Below are 18,552 nucleotides of genomic sequence, written 5' to 3' on the forward strand. Positions count from 1 at the left end.
CAATGTGGAGATATATACAGGGAGTACCAGATCATTGTGGAGCTACTTACAGGAAGTACCAGATCAATGTGGAGCTATATACAGGAAGTTCCAGATCAATGTGGAGCTACTTACAGGAAGTACCATATCAATGTGGAGCTATATACAGGGAGTACCGGTACAAGATCAATGTGGAGATATATACAGGGAGTACCAGATCATTGTGGAGCTACTTACAGGAAGTACCAGATCAATGTGGAGATACATACAGGTAGTACCAGTACCAGATCATTGTGGAGCTATATACAGGGAGTACCAATATCAGATCAATGTGGAGCTATATACAGGGAGTACCAGTATCAGATCAATGTGGAGCTATATACAGGAAGTTCCAGATCAATGTGGAGCTACTTACAGGAAGTACCATATCAATGTGGAGCTATATACAGGGAGTACCGGTACAAGATCAATGTGGAGATATATACAGGGAGCACCAGATCATTGTGGAGCTACTTACAGGAAGTACCAGATCAATGTGGAGATATATACAGGTAGTACCAGTACCAGATCATTGTGGAGCTATATACAGGGAGTACCAATATCAGATCAATGTGGAGCTATATACAGGGAGTACCAGTATCAGATCAATGTGGAGCTATATACAGGAAGTACCAGATCAATGTGGAGCTATATACAGGGAGTACCAGAGCACTGTGCAGCTATACACAGGAAGTTCTAGATCAATGTGGAGCTACTTACAGGAAGTACCAGATCAATGTGAAGCTATATACAGGAAGTACCAGATCAATGTGCAGCTATATACAGGAAGTTCCAGATCAATGTGGAGATATATACAGGGAGTACCGGTACAAGATCACTGTGGAGCTATATACAGGATGTACTGGTGAAGATCACTGTGGAGCTATATACAGGGAATACTGGTGAAGAGCACTGTGGAGCTATATACAGGAAGTACCAGTACCAGATCAATGTGGAGCTATATACAGGAAATACCAGTACCAGATAACTGTGGAGCTATATACAGGAAGTACCAGTACCAGATCACTGTGGAGCTATATACAGGATGTGCTAGTACCAGATCTCGGTGGAGCTATATACAGGAAGTACCAGTACCAGATCACTATGGAGCTATATACAGGAAATACCAGTACCAGATCACTGTGGAGCTATATACAGGAAGTGCCAGTACCAGATAACTGTGGAGCTATATACAGGAACTACCAGTACCAGATCACTATGGAGCTATATACAGGAAATACCAGTACCAGATCTCGGTGGAGCTATATACAGGAACTACCAGTACCAGATCACTATGGAGCTATATACAGGAAATACCAGTACCAGATCTCGGTGGAGCTATATACAGGAAGTACCAGTACCAGATCACTATGGAGCTATATACAGGAAATACCAGTACCAGATCTCGGTGGAGCTATATACAGGAAGTACCAGTACCAGATCACTATGGAGCTATATACAGGAAATACCAGTACCAGATCACTATGGAGCTATATACAGGAAGTACCAGTACCAGATCAATGTACAGATATATACAGGGAGTACCAGTACCAGATCAATGTACAGATATATACAGGGAGTACCAGTACCATATCAATGTGCATAGGTACGAGGTAGTTGAGGTAGATATGTGCATGAAAGCAGGGTAAAGTGACTAGGCATCAGTTTAATTAAATATGTTTTGTTGTAAAAACATGTTACTATCTATGTTCACTAACAGATTTCACTTGGTTTCCCCGAAATTAATCACTGGTTAGCTGCAGGAACAGGATTGGAGAGCCCTATGGCATACAGAGTACAGGTTAGCTGCAGGAACAGGGTTGGAGAGCCCTATGGCATACAGAGTACTGGGTAGCTGCAGGAACAGGTTTGGGAGAGCCCTATGGCATACAGAGTACTGGGTAGCTTCAGGAACAGGGTTGGGAGAGCCCTATGGCATACAGAGTACTGGGTAGCTTCAAGAACTGGGTTGGGAGAGCCCTATGGCATACAGAGTACTGGGTGAGCTTCAAGAACAGGGTTGGGAGAGCCCTATGGCATACAGAGTACTGGGTGAGCTTCAAGAACAGGGTTGGGAGAGCCCTATGGCATACAGAGTACTGGGTAGCTTCAAGAACAGGGTTGGAGAGCCCTATGGCATACAGAGTACAGGTTAGCTTCAAGAACAGGGTTGGAGAGCCCTATGGCATACAGAGTACTGGGTATCTTCAGGAACAGGGTTGGGAGAGCCCCATGGCATACAGAGTACTGGGTAGCTGCAGGAACAGGGTTGGGAGAGCCCCATGGCATACAGAGTACTGGGTAGCTGCAGGAACAGGGTTGGGAGAGCCCCATGGCATACAGAGTACTGGGTAGCTGCAGGAACAGGGTTGGGAGAGCCCCATGGCATACAGAGTACTGGGTAGCTGCAGGAACAGGGTTGGGAGAGCCCTATGGCATACAGAGTTTGGGCGGAATATCACCTGTCTCGCAGCGAGGGGCTGCATGTTCCTCAAACAGTGATTGTTGCGTGGAGTGAAATAAGTATTCTTATAAAGCCAATACATTTCTATATTCAATCCCATGTCAAAGCAGAGTTTTGATGGTTGCTGCTTAAAAGAGGAGGTTTGTCCAGCTGCTACTGTATTTATTTATCAGCTGCTCATATTAATCACATGCTCCGCTACGAAACCAGAGTAGCCTACCTGGCATGATTGAAAAACATCGCTATTCGAGTGTGTGATGTATACTCTAGGAGTCAGGAAGCAGGTGTAGAAGGTGACTTTAATAATGAGAATAAGCATGTAAACAAAACAGAAGAAGCATACTGAACGTGATCAAAACCAATACTGCCTGAAGACTGAGGCTAATGAGGGCTAAATAAAGGGGAAGTAATCAAGCTAATGATGAAGTCCAGGTGTGCATAACGATGGGGAGCAGGTGTGCGTAATGTGGGTTGCCAGGTGTGCGTAATGTGGGTTGCCAGGTGTGCGTAATGTGGGTTGCCAGGTGTCCGTAATGATGGTTGCCAGGTGTGCATAATGATGGTTGCCAGGTGTGCGTAATGATGGTTGCCAGGTGTACGTAATGTGGGTTGCCAGGTGTGCGTAATGATGGTTGCCAGGTGTACGTAATGATGGTTGCCAGGTGTACGTAATATGGGTTGCCAGGTGTGTGTAAGGATGGTTGCCAGGTGTGCGTAATGATGGTTGCTAGGTGTGCGTAAGGATGGTTTCCAGGTGTGAGTAATGTGGGTTGCCAGGTTAGTAGACCGGCGACGTTGAGCGCCGGAGAGAGGGAAGGGAGTAGGCGTGACAGAGTGCGTACGGATGACATCTTTTTCCCCTGACCCTACTTCTACTACTACCTATACTATTATTATTACTACCTATTACTACTTCCTGCCCATTTGATAATAGCCCATTCTAAATCTGAACTAATTTGACATATTAATAAAGACAAGATTAAATTGAGAGTAGTCTTATGGGTGAAAATATGATAATTTGATGAGAAAACAGGGTGTGTAGCCTGAGGCAGGGAACAGAGTGAAAGCTTTTTTTTGCGACTCTCAAATCTTCCATAGCCTATAGTCACATGATGCAGCCTATAGTCACATGATGCAGCCTATAGTCCCATGATGCAGCCTATAGTCCCATGATGCAGCCTATAGTCACATGATGCAGCCTATAGTCACATGATGCAGCCTATAGTCCCATGATGCAGCCTATAGTCACATGATGCAGCCTATAGTCACATGATGCAGCCTATAGTCACATGATGCAGCCTATAGTCCCATGATGCAGCCTATAGTCACATGATGCAGCCTATAGTCACATGATGCAGCCTATAGTCCCATGATGCAACCTATAGTCACATGATGCAGCCTATAGTCCCATGATGCAGCCTATAGTCCCATGATGCAGCTTATAGTCCCATGATGCAGCCTATAGTCACATGATGCAGCCTATAGTCACATGATGCAGCCTATAGTCCCATGATGCAGCCTATAGTCCCATGATGCAGCCTATAGTCCCATGATGCAGCCTATAGTCCCATGATGCAGCCTATAGTCCCATGATGCAGCCTATAGTCCCATGATGTAGCCTATAGTCCCATGATGCAGCCTATAGTCACATGATGCAGCCTATAGTCCCATGATGCAGCCTATAGTCACATGATGCAGCCTATAGTCCCATGATGCAGCCTATAGTCCCATGATGCAGCCTATAGTCACATGATGCAGCCTATAGTCCCATGATGCAGCCTATAGTCACATGATGCAGCCTATAGTCCCATGATGCAGCCTATAGTCACATGATGCAGCCTATAGTCCCATGATGCAGCCTATAGTCACATGATGCAGCCTATAGTCCCATGATGCAGCCTATAGTCACATGATGCAGCCTATAGTCCCATGATGCAGCCTATAGTCCCATGATGCAGCCTATAGTCACATGATGCAGCCTATAGTCCCATGATGCAGCCTATAGTCACATGATGCAGCCTATAGTCCCATGATGCAGCCTATAGTCACATGATGCAGCCTATAGTCCCATGATGCAGCCTATAGTCCCATGATGCAGCCTATAGTCCCATGATGCAGCCTATAGTCACATGATGCAGCCTATAGTCACATGATGCAGCCTATAGTCCCATGATGCAACCTATAGTCACATGATGCAGCCTATAGTCCCATGATGCAGCCTATAGTCCCATGATGCAGCTTATAGTCCCATGATGCAGCCTATAGTCACATGATGCAGCCTATAGTCACATGATGCAGCCTATAGTCCCATGATGCAGCCTATAGTCCCATGATGCAGCCTATAGTCCCATGATGCAGCCTATAGTCCCATGATGCAGCCTATAGTCCCATGATGCAGCCTATAGTCCCATGATGTAGCCTATAGTCCCATGATGCAGCCTATAGTCACATGATGCAGCCTATAGTCCCATGATGCAGCCTATAGTCCCATGATGCAGCCTATAGTCACATGATGCAGCCTATAGTCCCATGATGCAGCCTATAGTCACATGATGCAGCCTATAGTCCCATGATGCAGCCTATAGTCACATGATGCAGCCTATAGTCCCATGATGCAGCCTATAGTCACATGATGCAGCCTATAGTCCCATGATGCAGCCTATAGTCACATGATGCAGCCTATAGTCCCATGATGCAGCCTATACTCACATGATGCAGCCTATGGGAGTTAGAGTGGTAACATGGGAGTTAGAGTGGTAACATGGGAGTTAGAGTGGTAGGATGGGAGTTAGAGTGGTAGGATGGGAGTTAGAGTGGTAGGATGGGAGTTAGAGTGGTAACATGGGAGTTAGAGTGGTAACATGGGAGTTAGAGTGGTATCATAGGAGTTAGAGTGGTAGGATGGGAGTTAGAGTGGTAACATGGGAGTTAGAGTGGTAGGATGGGAGTTAGAGTGGTAACATGGGAGTTAGAGTGGTAGGATGGGAGTTAGAGTGGCAACATGGGAGTTAGAGTGGTAACATGAGAGTTAGAGTGGTAACATGGGAGTTAGAGTGGTAACATGGGAGTTAGAGTGGTAACATGGGAGTTAGAGTGGTAGTATGGGAGTTAGAGTGGTAACATGGGAGTTAGAGTGGTATCATAGGAGTTAGAGTGGTAGGATGGGAGTTAGAGTGGTAACATGGGAGTTAGAGTGGTAGGATGGGAGTTAGAGTGGTAACATGGGAGTTAGAGTGGTAGGATGGGAGTTAGAGTGGTAGGATGGGAGTTAGAGTGGTAGGATGGGAGTTAGAGTGGTAACATGGGAGTTAGAGTGGTAGGATGGGAGTTAGAGGGGTAGGATGGGAGTTAAAGTGGTAGGATGGGAGTTAGAGTGGTAGGATGGGAGTTAGAGTGGTAGGATGGGAGTTAGAGTGGTAACATGGGAGTTAGAGTGGTAACATGGGAGTTAGAGTGGTAGGATGGGAGTTAGAGTGGTAGGATGGGAGTTAGAGTGGTAGGATGGGAGTTAGAGTGGTAACATGGGAGTTAGAGTGGTAGAATGGGAGTTAGAGTGGTAACATGGGAGTTAGAGTGGTAGGATGGGAGTTAGAGTGGCAACATGGGAGTTAGAGTGGTAACATGAGAGTTAGAGTGGTAACATGGGAGTTAGAGTGGTAACATGGGAGTTAGAGTGGTAACATGGGAGTTAGAGTGGTAGTATGGGAGTTAGAGTGGTAACATGGGAGTTAGAGTGGTATCATAGGAGTTAGAGTGGTAGGATGGGAGTTAGAGTGGTAACATGGGAGTTAGAGTGGTAGGATGGGAGTTAGAGTGGTAACATGGGAGTTAGAGTGGTAGGATGGGAGTTAGAGTGGTAGGATGGGAGTTAGAGTGGTAGGATGGGAGTTAGAGTGGTAACATGGGAGTTAGAGTGGTAGGATGGGAGTTAGAGGGGTAGGATGGGAGTTAAAGTGGTAGGATGGGAGTTAGAGTGGTAGGATGGGAGTTAGAGTGGTAGGATGGGAGTTAGAGTGGTAACATGGGAGTTAGAGTGGTAACATGGGAGTTAGAGTGGTAGGATGGGAGTTAGAGTGGTAGGATGGGAGTTAGAGTGGTAGGATGGGAGTTAGAGTGGTAACATGGGAGTTAGAGTGGTAGGATGGGAGTTAGAGGGGTAGGATGGGAGTTAAAGTGGTAGGATGGGAGTTAGAGTGGTAGGATGGGAGTTAGAGTGGTAGGATGGGAGTTAGAGTGGTAACATGGGAGTTAGAGTGGTAGGATGGGAGTTAGAGGGGTAGGATGGGAGTTAAAGTGGTAACATGGGAGTTAGAGTGGTAGGATGGGAGTTAGAGTGGTAACATGGGAGTTAGAGTGGTAGGATGGGAGTTAGAGTGGTAACATGGGAGTTAGAGTGGTAACATGGGAGTTAGAGTGGTAGGATGGGAGTTAGAGTGGTAACATGTTAGTTAGAGTGGTAGGATAGGAGTTAGAGTGGTAGGATGGGAGTTAGAGTGGTAACATGTTAGTTAGAGTGGTAGGATGGCAGAAGGAGATGAGAAATGTAAAACCCCTGGTGTTGTGATTGGATGAGGGTTATGTGTTTCAACCTTGCTGAATCATACCTTCTGTCATATAACAGATAGATGATCAATGTGGATCAGTTTCAAGAGGATATTATGTCTCAATGTATAGTTTATAGGTCCTTTGTACTTTTGTGTGTTTTTCATGCAACAGGAGAATGTTCATATTGTCATTATTTTTTGGTCAGCACATATTGCAATTGTGTGGGTGGGTGGATGTTTGTGTGTGGGCATGCCTCCCTCGCTCCCTCCACCTCTGTCTACCTGTCGGTGTGACATGGTGCATGGCCATTAAGAGCTGTCCATGCTGTGCTGGTGTGCTGCTGCCATTTATCAGCACGGCAGAACCCTGTCACCGGTGTAACTGTGACTGACAGCAGAGCAGGGGTGTTGTGCTGAATCCACCCAGCGGACTGAAGACCACCTGTCAGATGGACACAGGTAAGGAAGTCGCAGCAGTATATTTACACTGAAATTGTATGATAGAAACTGGAGGGGCGCTGGACACCACTCCTCTCTCTCTCTTCCTCTCTTTCTCTCTCTCTCTCTCTCTCTCTCTCTCTCTCTCTCTCTCTCTCCCCCCCCTCTCTCTCTCTCTCTCTCTCTCTCTCCCTCTCTCTCTCTCTCCCCCTCTCCCCCCCTCTCTCTCTCTCCCTCTCTCTCTCCTCCTCTCTCTCTCTCTCTCTCTCTCTCTCTCTCTCTTTCTCCCTCTCTCTCCCTCTCTCCCTCTCTCTCTCTCCCTCTCTCTCCCCCTCTCTCTCTCTCTCTCTCTCTCTCTCTCTCTCTCTCTCTCCCTCTCTCTCTCCCTCTCTCTCGCTCTCCCTCTCTCCCTCTCTCTCTCCCTCTCTCCCTCTCTCTCTCTCTCTCTCTCTCTCTCCCTCCCACTCTCTCTCCCTCTCTCTCTCTCTCTCTCTCTCTCTCTCTCTCTCCCCCTCCCCCCCTCCCCCACAATAACCCTGTGGTCAGACCAGAGGCCCTACCCCCACCTCAGCTTAGATATGAGGCCCTGTTTCGCTTAGCACAGTATCTCTCTTTCTCTTTCTCTGTCTCTCTATATCTCTCTCCCCCTCTCTTTCTCTGTCTCTCTCTTTCTCTGTTTCTCTGTCTCTCTCTCCCTCTCTCTCTCTCTATGCTTAGAGCATTTCTTTTAGTACAGCATCACTGTTACCCATGCATGTGATGATGTCACTACTTTGTGAGGTGTTTCCTGCGGTTACCGGGGGTCCCCATGCTCTGCTGCTGTATCAACCCGCCGTAGGGCTGTGGCTACCGTGGTTACAGGAGCAGCAAATTGGAAATGGAAGTCGTGGCAGATTTATGAATGGCTTCCTCTTTAAATAAGTGGCTTCACCTAGGGTTGTGGCAGTCATTACGTTTTGTCAGCCGGTTATTGTCATGCAAATGCCTGCCGGTCTCACGGTAATTGACCATTAATTAAAATAAACAAGTTTGGTATTTCCAGGTCTCCACCTATACAAACTGCTGAGTCTAATTAATATAGACCATCACAATAAATTCATTATTTATTTTAGGCAGGTCTAAAGCAACATTTTGATATGAAGAAAATGTATTTCAGAATATCAGTCTGCCTACTGTATGTTATCTGGCTATGCACCATGCCAATGGCAGCCTAGGCTGTAGGCTAGTTCATTTAGCAGACAAGATATGCTTATATATCTGTGCCATTATTTTAATATTATATGATTTAAAGTAAGAAGAATATAATTGAACTTAGCTGAATAAAATAGAAAGGATATATGCGCAGATGAAGTGGTTATGTTGAGCTTAAAGGTGATCATTTGAAACAGGTCCTATATGCAAGATTTAGTTATTTGGCAACTTTAGTTGTGAATGATGCAAACCTTAGAATGTGTCAGAAAATCATAACATACACTGCTCAAAAAAATAAAGGGAACACTAAAATAACACATCCTAGATCTGAATGAATGAAATAATCTTATTAAATACTTTTTTCTTTACATAGTTGAATGTGCTGACAACAAAATCACACAAAAAGAATCAATGGAAATCCAATTTATCAACCCATGGTGGTCTGGATTTGGAGTCACACTCAAAATTAAAGTGGAAAACCATACTACAGGCTGATCCAACTTTGATGTAATGTCCTTAAAACAAGTCAAAATGAGGCTCAGTAGTGTGTGTGGCCTCCACGTGCCTGTATGACCTCCCTACAACGCCTGGGCATGCTCCTGATGCGGTGGCGGATGGTCTCCTGAGGGATCTCCTCCCAGACCTGGACTAAAGCATCCGCCAATCCTGGACAGTCTGTGGTGCAACGTGGCATTGGTGGATGGAGCGAGACATGATGTCCCAGATGTGCTCAATTGGATTCAGGTCTGGGGAACGGGCGGGCCAGTCCATAGCATCAATGCCTTCCTCTTGCAGGAACTGCTGACACACTCCAGCCACATGAGGTCTAGCAGTGTCTTGCATTAGGAGGAACCCAGGGCCAACCGCACCAGCATATGGTCTCACAAGGGGTCTGAGGATCTAATCTCGGTACCTAATGGCAGTCAGGCTACCTCTGGCGAGCACATGGAGGGCTGTGCGGCCCCCCAAAGAAATGCCACCCCACACCATGACTGACCCACCGCCAAACCGGTCATGCTGGAGGATGTTGCAGGCAGCAGAACGTTCTCCACGGCGTCTCCAGACTGTCACGTCTGTCACGTGCTCAGTGTGAACCTGCTTTCATCTGTTAAGAGCACAGGGCGCCAGTGGCGAATTTGCCAATCTTGGTGTTCTCTGGCAAATGCCAAACGTCCTGCACGGTGTTGGGCTGTAAGCACAACCCCCACCTGTGGACGTCGGGCCCTCATACCACCCTCATGGAGTCTGTTTCTGACCGTTTGAGCAGACACATGCACATTTGTGGCCTGCTGGAGGTCATTTTGCAGGGCTCTGGCAGTGCTCCTCCTGCTCCTCCTTGCACAAAGGCGGAGGTAGCGGTCCTGCTGCTGGGTTGTTGCCCTCCTATGGCCTCCTCCACGTCTCCTGATGTACTGGCCTGTCTCCTGGTAGCGCCTCCATGCTCTGGACACTACGCTGACGGATACAGCAAACCTTCTTGCCACAGCTCGCATTGATGTGCCATCCTGGATGAGCTGCACTACCTGAGCCACTTGTGTGGGTTGTAGACTCCGTCTCCTGCTACCACTAGAGTGGAAGCACCGCTAGCATTCAAAAGTGACCAAAACATCAGCCAGGAAGCATAGGAACTGAGAAGTGGTTTGTGGTCACCACCTGCATTACCACTTCTTTATTGGGGGTGTCTTACTAATTGCCTATAATTTCCACCTGTTGTCTATTCCATTTGCACAACAGCATGTGAAATGTATTGTCAATCAGTGTTGCTTCCTAAGTGGACAGTTTGATTTCACAGAAGTGTGATTGACTTGGAGTTACATTGTGTTGTTTAAGTGTTCCCTTTATTTTTTTGAGCAGTATATATGGGCTGCATGATGGGACTATAGGCTACTGATGATTAGTTCAAGTCGACAAATTGTCTCAAGCCATTTGTGTGTGATGTATTGTGACAACAGCAGTGAACTGTGTAGTCATCAAAACCAACACAGGGATACATGTACTGTAACAGTTCTTTGTCCAAAGGCTGAATACTGGTAAACACACACTCTCTCTCTCCATCGTCCTATACAGTCTCAGCAGAAAGGGTACCAACAATGTCACTGTTGTCATAGTGCTTATCATTCTGCATCCTTGTCACCATTGTAATGTTTGGTGTTGGCACGGAGATAGGTCCCAGTCTAGTACTGGATGAAACTATCCAGCTGCTACTGTACAGTACAGCAGAGTCACCATGGGACGCTCAAAGTCAATGTTCACATCCCAAATGGAGGGGTCCCAAATGGCACCCTATTCCCTATATCGTGCACTACTTTGACCAGAGCTCTATGGGCCCCAGTCAGAAGTACTGCACTACATGGGGAATAGGGTGCCATTTGGGATGCACAGAGTGACCTCACAGTGACCGTCAGGCTGGCCAGACACCAGTCAGTGACCATCAGGCTGGCCAGCCACCAGTCAGTGACCATCAGGCTGGCCAGCCACCAGTCAGTGACCATCAGGCTGGCCAGCCACCAGTCAGTGACCATCAGGCTGGCCAGACACCAGTCAGTGACCATCAGGCTGGCCAGCCACCAGTCAGTGACCATCAGGCTGGCCAGACACCAGTCAGTGACCATCAGGCTGGCCAGACACCAGTCGACGTGCTGAAAAGCCAGGTGACAAAATAGAAGAGGAGCAATCAATGGAAGCTGCTGACAGAGATTGGCAGGGAAGAGAGAGAGAGAGAGAGCTGGAGAGAGAGAGAGAGAGAGAGAGACAGAGAGACAGACAGACAGAGAGAGAGAGACAGACAGAGAGAGAGAGAGAGAGGGGGAGGGAGAGGGAAAATCAGTCGACGGCACTGTGACTAATGTGGGTCACACCTCTGCTGTGAAATTCTAAAAAAGTCATTTGTTGGGAATTGATTTTCTAATGACATCAGAGAGCTGTGAATGAGTTCCGCTCCGGTCTCCCCTGTCTACTATAACGACACTATTACCCAGACTGAGAAAAGAGAGGGAGCGAGAGAGAGACTAAGAAGGAGAGAGGGAGAGAAACAGAGAGAGAGACTGAGAAGGAGAGAGAGATTGAGCCTTTGACTGAGATGGAGAGAGGGGGGGACAAAGAGAGAGAGAAGGGAGGTCAGTGAAAACCAAGCATGGCTTATGGAAATGAACACCGCCGTGTGAAAATTCTATTTTATTTTGGCTTTATTAAACTTTATGGCAGCTGGGGGATGAGGCGATGAGGCTCTGGGCTCACATGGATGATGTCATTACAGGAGGTGGATGATGTCATTACAGGAGATGGATAATGTCCAACCAATATGGTTGAGAAGGAGGCTAGGAGGGAAATAGGATGTGATGAATCAAGGAAAGATTATTTGAGATAGAGCCTTGTTCCTTGTTCCTGTTTAGTCAGTCAGCTGGTTGTGTTCTACACCTACACTGTTGAACAGATGGACAAGCTCTGTTAGGGCCAAATGCTTTATATTGAATACATTGTGGGGACTTTGTCAGACGAGTAAAAGGTCTACTTTTGCTTTAGGTAAAATCAGTCTGGCGTTCAGAGATTCAGCACCGCTGAAGCGGACAGTGAATCAGAACTCAACGTTCAGCACCACATGGCAGTGGTCAGCAACTTTCTAAAGTAATAGAGAACTATAACCATACGTATGTACTGTATAATGTACTGTATAATGTACTGTAATGTACTGTATAATGTATCATAATGTACAGTATAATGTGTCATAATGTACTGTATAATGTGTCAAAATGTACTGTATAATGTGTCAAAATGTACAGTATAATGTGTGATAATGTACAGTATACTGTGATAATGTACAGTATAATGTGTCATAATGTACAGTATACTGTGTGATAATGTACAGTATAATGTGTAATAATGTACAGTATAATGTGTCAAAATGTACAGTATAATGTGTCATAATGTACAGAATACTGTGTGATAATGTACAGTATAATGTGTGATCATGTACAGTATAATGTGTAATAATGTACAGTATAATGTGTAATAATGTACAGTATGTGTGATAATGTACAACACAATGTGTGATAATGTACATCACAATGTGTAATAATGTACAGTATAATGTGTGATAATGTACAGTATAATGTGTCAAAATGTACAGTATAATGTGTCATAATGTACAGTATAATGTGTGATAATGTACAGTATACTGTGATAATGTACAGTATAATGTGTGATAATGTACAGTATAATGTGTAATAATGTACAGTATAATGTGTGATAATGTACATCACAATGTGTAATAATGTACAGTATAATGTGTGATAATGTACAGTATAATGTGTGATAATGTACAGTATAATGTGTAATAATGTACAGTATAATGTGTAATAATGTACAGTATAATGTGTGATAATGTACAGTATAATGTGTGATAATGTACAGTATATGGGCACTGGAACTGGATACCATGATGGTATTTGCTATTTTTTTAGGATCCCCATTAGCTGTTGCAAAAGCAGCAGCTACTCTTCCTGGGGTCCACACAGAACAGGAAACATGTCATAATGCAGAACATTAAATAGACAAGAACAGCCCAAGGACAGTACTACATAAATACATTTAAAAAAGGCACACGTAGCCTACATTATCAATACATACACACAAGCTATCTAGGTCTAACAGGGGAGAGGCGTTGTGTCGTGGGGTGTTACTTTATCTGTTTTTTTAAACCAGGTTTGCTGTTCACTTGAGCCATATGCGTGCAGGACTTGCTTTTTGGAGTGTGGTGTCAGAAAAGCAGAGCATCTCTTTATTACGGAAAAAACTTCTCCATCTTTACAACCATTGAATCTATATGTTTTGACCATGACAGTTGACAATCTAAGGTAACGTCAAGTAATTTAGTCTCCTCAACGTGTTCAACAGCCCCACCATTCATTACCAGATTCAGCTGAGGTCTAAAACTTAGGTAATGATTTGTACCAAATACAATACTCTTAGTTTAAGAGAAGTTCAGGACCAGTTTATTACTGGCCACCCATTCCAAAACAGACGGCAATTCTTTGTTAAGGGTTTCGGTGACTTAGCTGTGGTTGCTGTTTCGTATATATGGTTAAATCATCAGCATACATGGACACACAGACTTTCTTTAATGTCAGTGGCAGATCATTTGTAAAAATAGAAAAGAGTAGAGGGCCTAGAGAGCTACCCTGTAGTACATCACACTTTACGTTTGACATTAGAGAAGATTCCATTAAAGAAAACCATTTGAGTTCTATTAGATAGATAGCTCTGAATCCATGATATGGCAGAGGCTGAAAAGCCAAAACACGTACGTTTTTATTTTTAACAACAGGTTATGGTCAATAATACCAAAGGCTGCACTGAAATCTAACAGTACAGCTCCCACAATCTTCTTATTATCAAGTTCTTTCAACCAATCATCAGTCATTTGTGTCAGTGCAGTACATGTTGAGTGCCCTTCTCTATAAGCATGCTGAAAGTCTGTTGTTAATTTGTTTACAGAAAAATAGAATTTTATTTGGCCAAACACAATTTTACTTTTACAGAATTACTTTGGCTTCCCTCCAGGCCTGAGGACAAAGACTTTCCTCTAGGCACAAATTAAAGATATGACAGATAGGAGTGGCTATAGAGTCAGCTACCATCCTCAGTAGCTTTCCATCTAAGTTGTCAATGCCAGGAGGTTTGTCATTATTGATCGATAACAATCATTTTTCCACCTCTCCCACACTGACTTTACAAAATTCACACACAGAACTAATGTCCTCTCTCAATGACTAGGTTAGCTGCTAGGCCAAATAACTCCTCAGACCCGGCCTTGGTCGGCAGGATCACTGGACAGAGAGTAGCAGACCCTGCAACGGATGTCAACTGCATTGTGGGATCCAAACTAAAAAGTTTTCTAGCTACAAAGAAACTTTCCAATACACTTTTTAAACAGCAAACTTTCCAAAACAAGAAACCGAGCTCTCCCTCGTTTCGCGTTTAATAGGAAGTGACAAGAAGTGACGAGAGTAAAGGGAAGAGCATATTACACCACGCTATAAACACACACAGACAAGAAATGGAATGGGGAGTCACACACACACACACACACACACACACACACACACACACACACACACACACACACACACACACACACACACACACACACACACACACACACACACACACACACACACACACACACACACAGTACTTCCTCTTCATCATATTTACTTGCCTTGTTTGTGTTCTGACATCACTGTGCCTCTTCTAAGTAACATAAACAAGTCAAACGCTCTTGGTTTGTGGTGGGGGATAAATAAACAAGTAAATAAATAAATATTCTGCAAGTGAATTATCTCTGAGTCATTCCAGCCTTTGAGAACACCTGAAGCATTTTTTTATTTGCTTGATTATCTTATAAGGGACTGTCATGAATGCCAATCCTAATGTATGATAATATGGCATCCCTCCCCTTCCTCATCATCCTCCTCCTCTTCCCTAAACAGAAGTGGATAGATTTTACTATCAGGCAGTTGGTTTTGACACTTGCTGCATGGCAACTGAATGTCAGAAACTGTAAACACGATCAGTTTGGTCTGTCTTGTGTCTGCTGTGAGTAGATACAGTAATGGTAGGTATATGGCATTAAAGATAAATCCACTGTAAACTCTGCAGCAGTCCCTCAAAGTGTTTTGTAATTCTAGTGTCGTCTCTAGCTAGCTGTCGTTACACTGGGAGACTTTTATGGTGCTGGCAGGGTACATACTGACACCACACACACACACACACACACACACACACACTCACACTCACACACATTTAGCTAGTTGCCTCTACTGTGAGAATGTTACGATACTGGCAGGGTTTTCTCATTTTCACTGTGTGAAATATAATATTTGGCTAGTGAAGAGGTTTGATTTAAGAGCTGGTCACATAAGAAATGTGTCTGCCTACGTGCCTGCCTGCGTGTCTGTGTGTGCGTACGTACTCGGCCTCCCCAGCTTCATCAGTATTCAGTCAGTGTGTAGAGTCAGTGGTCCAGCCTCCCCCACCCAATGGTTTCTGGTGGAGGAACGGAGAGCCACACCTGAAATGAGAGCCAGAGAGCCGTTCAGTCTGCAACCCAGGCCTGTGGGTATAATGACGGCCTTTGATGGCTGGACGAGAAAAAAATCCAACCTTCCACTTCAGAGCCGCTTCAGGGACTCCCATTACATAACCACTATTTTCTCTACACTGTTTGTGTGTAAGCATCGGTCTAATCTGTATAATCGGTCTAATCGGTATAATCGATCAGTCTAGATAGAAATATAGTAATTATATTTCAAGGTTTAAACGAATGTCTGCATTAACCTGCTAAGCTAAAGCCTAGATGCTAAGGGAGTGGGTTCACCAAACACTAGTCTTCTTGGGAGTGGGTTCACCAAACCACTTTAAACCAGTTCCGTACAGCTCATTACACTTAGCCCTAGATGGTGATGCTCAAACGATGCTGACAGTCTACCGAGGGATTAAAGGGCACAGCTCTCTCAGACTGCAGTCTATTGATTAACTAGAGGAGGCACACGTTTCATCTCTGTCACTCCCATGAGGGATCCAAATGAAGAGGGGAGGAGAGCGAGAGAGAGCAAGAGAGAAAGAGAGAGTGGAACAGAAAAAGAGGGGGAGAGAGAGGGAAAGGGAGAGAGAAAGAGTTAGAACAGAGGAAGAGAGAGCGAGAGGGGGCAGAGAAAGAAAGAGAGAGAGGTGAAAGAGAACAGAGGGAGAAAGAGAGCGAGCGGTAGAGGGCAGAGAGAGAGAGAGAGAGAGAGAGAGAGAGAGAGAGCAACAGTAAAAGCTGTCACTGAATGTGGATCTAGCGTTTATCTGCCGATCTTTCATTGAGCTGTGTTTTAGGGACCACCTTCAGTAGACACATTGTTCAAGGGATTCTATATGTCAAATCAGTGCTCACTCGGTTAGGTTCAGAGGTGCTCAGTAGTCTCGGACAGCAAACGCTATTGGTGTTTCTGAGCTCTTAGTGAAAGAGAGATCAACTGAAGGAGGAGGCACATGTTTAATTACCACACTATTCACCACAATGAGGGACACAAATGAAGGGGAGAGAGAGGGAGAAAGAAAGAAGACAAAATTAGAAACAGAGAAAGAGAGAGGGAGATCAACTGAAGAAGGAACACATTTAATCTCTGTTACCTGGAGAAAAAGGTCTAAATTAGGACCTGAAGGAAACCACAGAGATTCTGGAGTCCAACACAACATTTCCCCTGACAGAGATACATGTACAGAGCTTCTAGAAAACATCCAATTAGTCTACAAGAGAATCGAGCTCCAAAGCCAACTCACCCACTCATTGTTCGTATCTTTGTCCCGTAACTAAGCAGCTAAATTGGGTGATGTATGTTATAGTTTTGCTGGCTAACTCCAACGTGCTTCATAATCATAATTAAGCAGAGAGAGGGACAGAGAGAAGGAGACATTTGTACTAGTTGTGGCTTCAGAACTGTAGCAATAGCTAAAAGGTTGTGTGCTGTGCTGGTCTCTATCTCTAGTGTAAATGCTATCTGTTTTTCATATAGAGAGACAGAGAGACAGTCTCAGGCGATATTTTTGTGAATTTAAAATTGCATGCTAACTATGAGGGTTATGTGCTGGGTGGGCCTCTGGTGCAAACCACTTACATGATCCTACACAGATGCAGTCATCATTGTTGCTACTCTGGGTCAGGAGTGTGTGTGTGTGTGTGTGTGTGTGTGTGTGTGTGTGTGTGTGTGTGTGTGTGTGTGTGTGTGTGTGTGTGTGTGTGTGTGTGTGTGTGTGTGTGTGTGTGTGTGTGTGTGTGTGTGTGTGTGTGTGTGTGCCTGCGTGCTCAGGGGCAGGAGTGTTTTTGCCAACCCACTGATATCCATCTTTAATCAAGAGAGCTAGGAGACAAATTTGCATGAAACCCTATCAGAGACATGTACATGCTACACATGCCCTGGAAGAGAGGTGGTGCCTGAGGAGAGGTGGTACCTGAGCAGAGGTGGTGCCTGAGGAAAGGTGGTGCCTGAGGAGAGGTGGTGCCTGGGAAGAGGTGGTGCCTGGGAAGAGGTGGTGCCTGAGCAGAGGTGGTGCCTGAGCAGAGGTGGTGCCTGAGCAAAGGTGGTGTCTGGGAGGAGATGGTGCATGAGGAGAGGTGGTGCCTGAGAAGAGGTGGTGCCTGAGAAGAGGTGGTGCCTGAGAAGAGGTGGTGCCTGGGGAGAGTTGGTGCCTGAGCAGAGGTGGTGCCTGAGCAGAGGTGGTGCCTGAGCAAAGGTGGTGTCTGGGAGGAGATGGTGCATGAGGAGAGGTGGTGCCTGAGAAGAGGTGGTGCCTGAGAAGAGGTGGTGCCTGGGGAGAGGTGGTGCCTGAGGAGAGGTGGTGCCTGAGGAGAGGTGGTGCCTGGGGGGAGATGGTGCCTTAAGAGAGGTGGTGCCTGAGCATTGGTGGTGCCCGAGCAGAGGTGGTGCCCGAGGAGAAGTGGTGCCTGGGGAGAGGTGGTGCCTAGGAAGAGGTGGTGCCTGGGGGGGAGATCGTGCCTTAGGAGAGGTGGTGCCTAAGGAGAGGTGGTAACTGGGGAGAGATGGTAACGTACCAAACGACCAACAGGAGCGTTTGGTCATATCTCCTCGTACCAACCGACCAACAGGAGCGTCTGGTCACATCTCCTCGTACCAACCGACCAACAGGAGCGTTTGGTCATATCTCCTCGTACCAACCGACCAACAGGAGCGTTTGGTCACATCTCCTCGTACCAACCGACCAACAGGAGCGTTTGGTCATATCTCCTTGTACCAACCGACCAACAGGAGCGTTTGGTCACATCTCCTTGTACCAACCGACCAACAGGAGCGTTTGGTCACATCTCCTTGTACCAACCGACCAACAGGAGCGTTT

The 18,552-nt window shown here is 45.6% G+C and overlaps 1 protein-coding gene across 1 annotated transcript in view; it reads right to left on the reverse strand.

The window, feature by feature from the left end:
* cdcp2 (CUB domain containing protein 2) overlaps positions 1-18,278 on the reverse strand; it is a 60,394-nt gene extending 42,116 nt beyond the window's left edge. The window contains exons 1-3 of the mRNA XM_082961400.1: positions 17,650-18,278; positions 15,690-15,699; positions 11,049-11,294 (exon numbers count right to left, since the gene is read on the reverse strand). Of these exons, the coding sequence (XP_082817526.1) occupies positions 11,049-11,294; positions 15,690-15,699; positions 17,650-18,278 (885 nt within the window). The remainder of the gene's footprint in view (positions 1-11,048; positions 11,295-15,689; positions 15,700-17,649) is intronic.
* Positions 18,279-18,552: the final 274 nt, after the last annotated feature.

The sequence above is a fragment of the Salmo salar genome, chromosome 14 (genome assembly GCF_965601325.2).
Source record: "Salmo salar chromosome 14, fSalSal1, whole genome shotgun sequence".
Taxonomy (NCBI): Eukaryota; Metazoa; Chordata; class Actinopteri; order Salmoniformes; family Salmonidae; genus Salmo; species Salmo salar.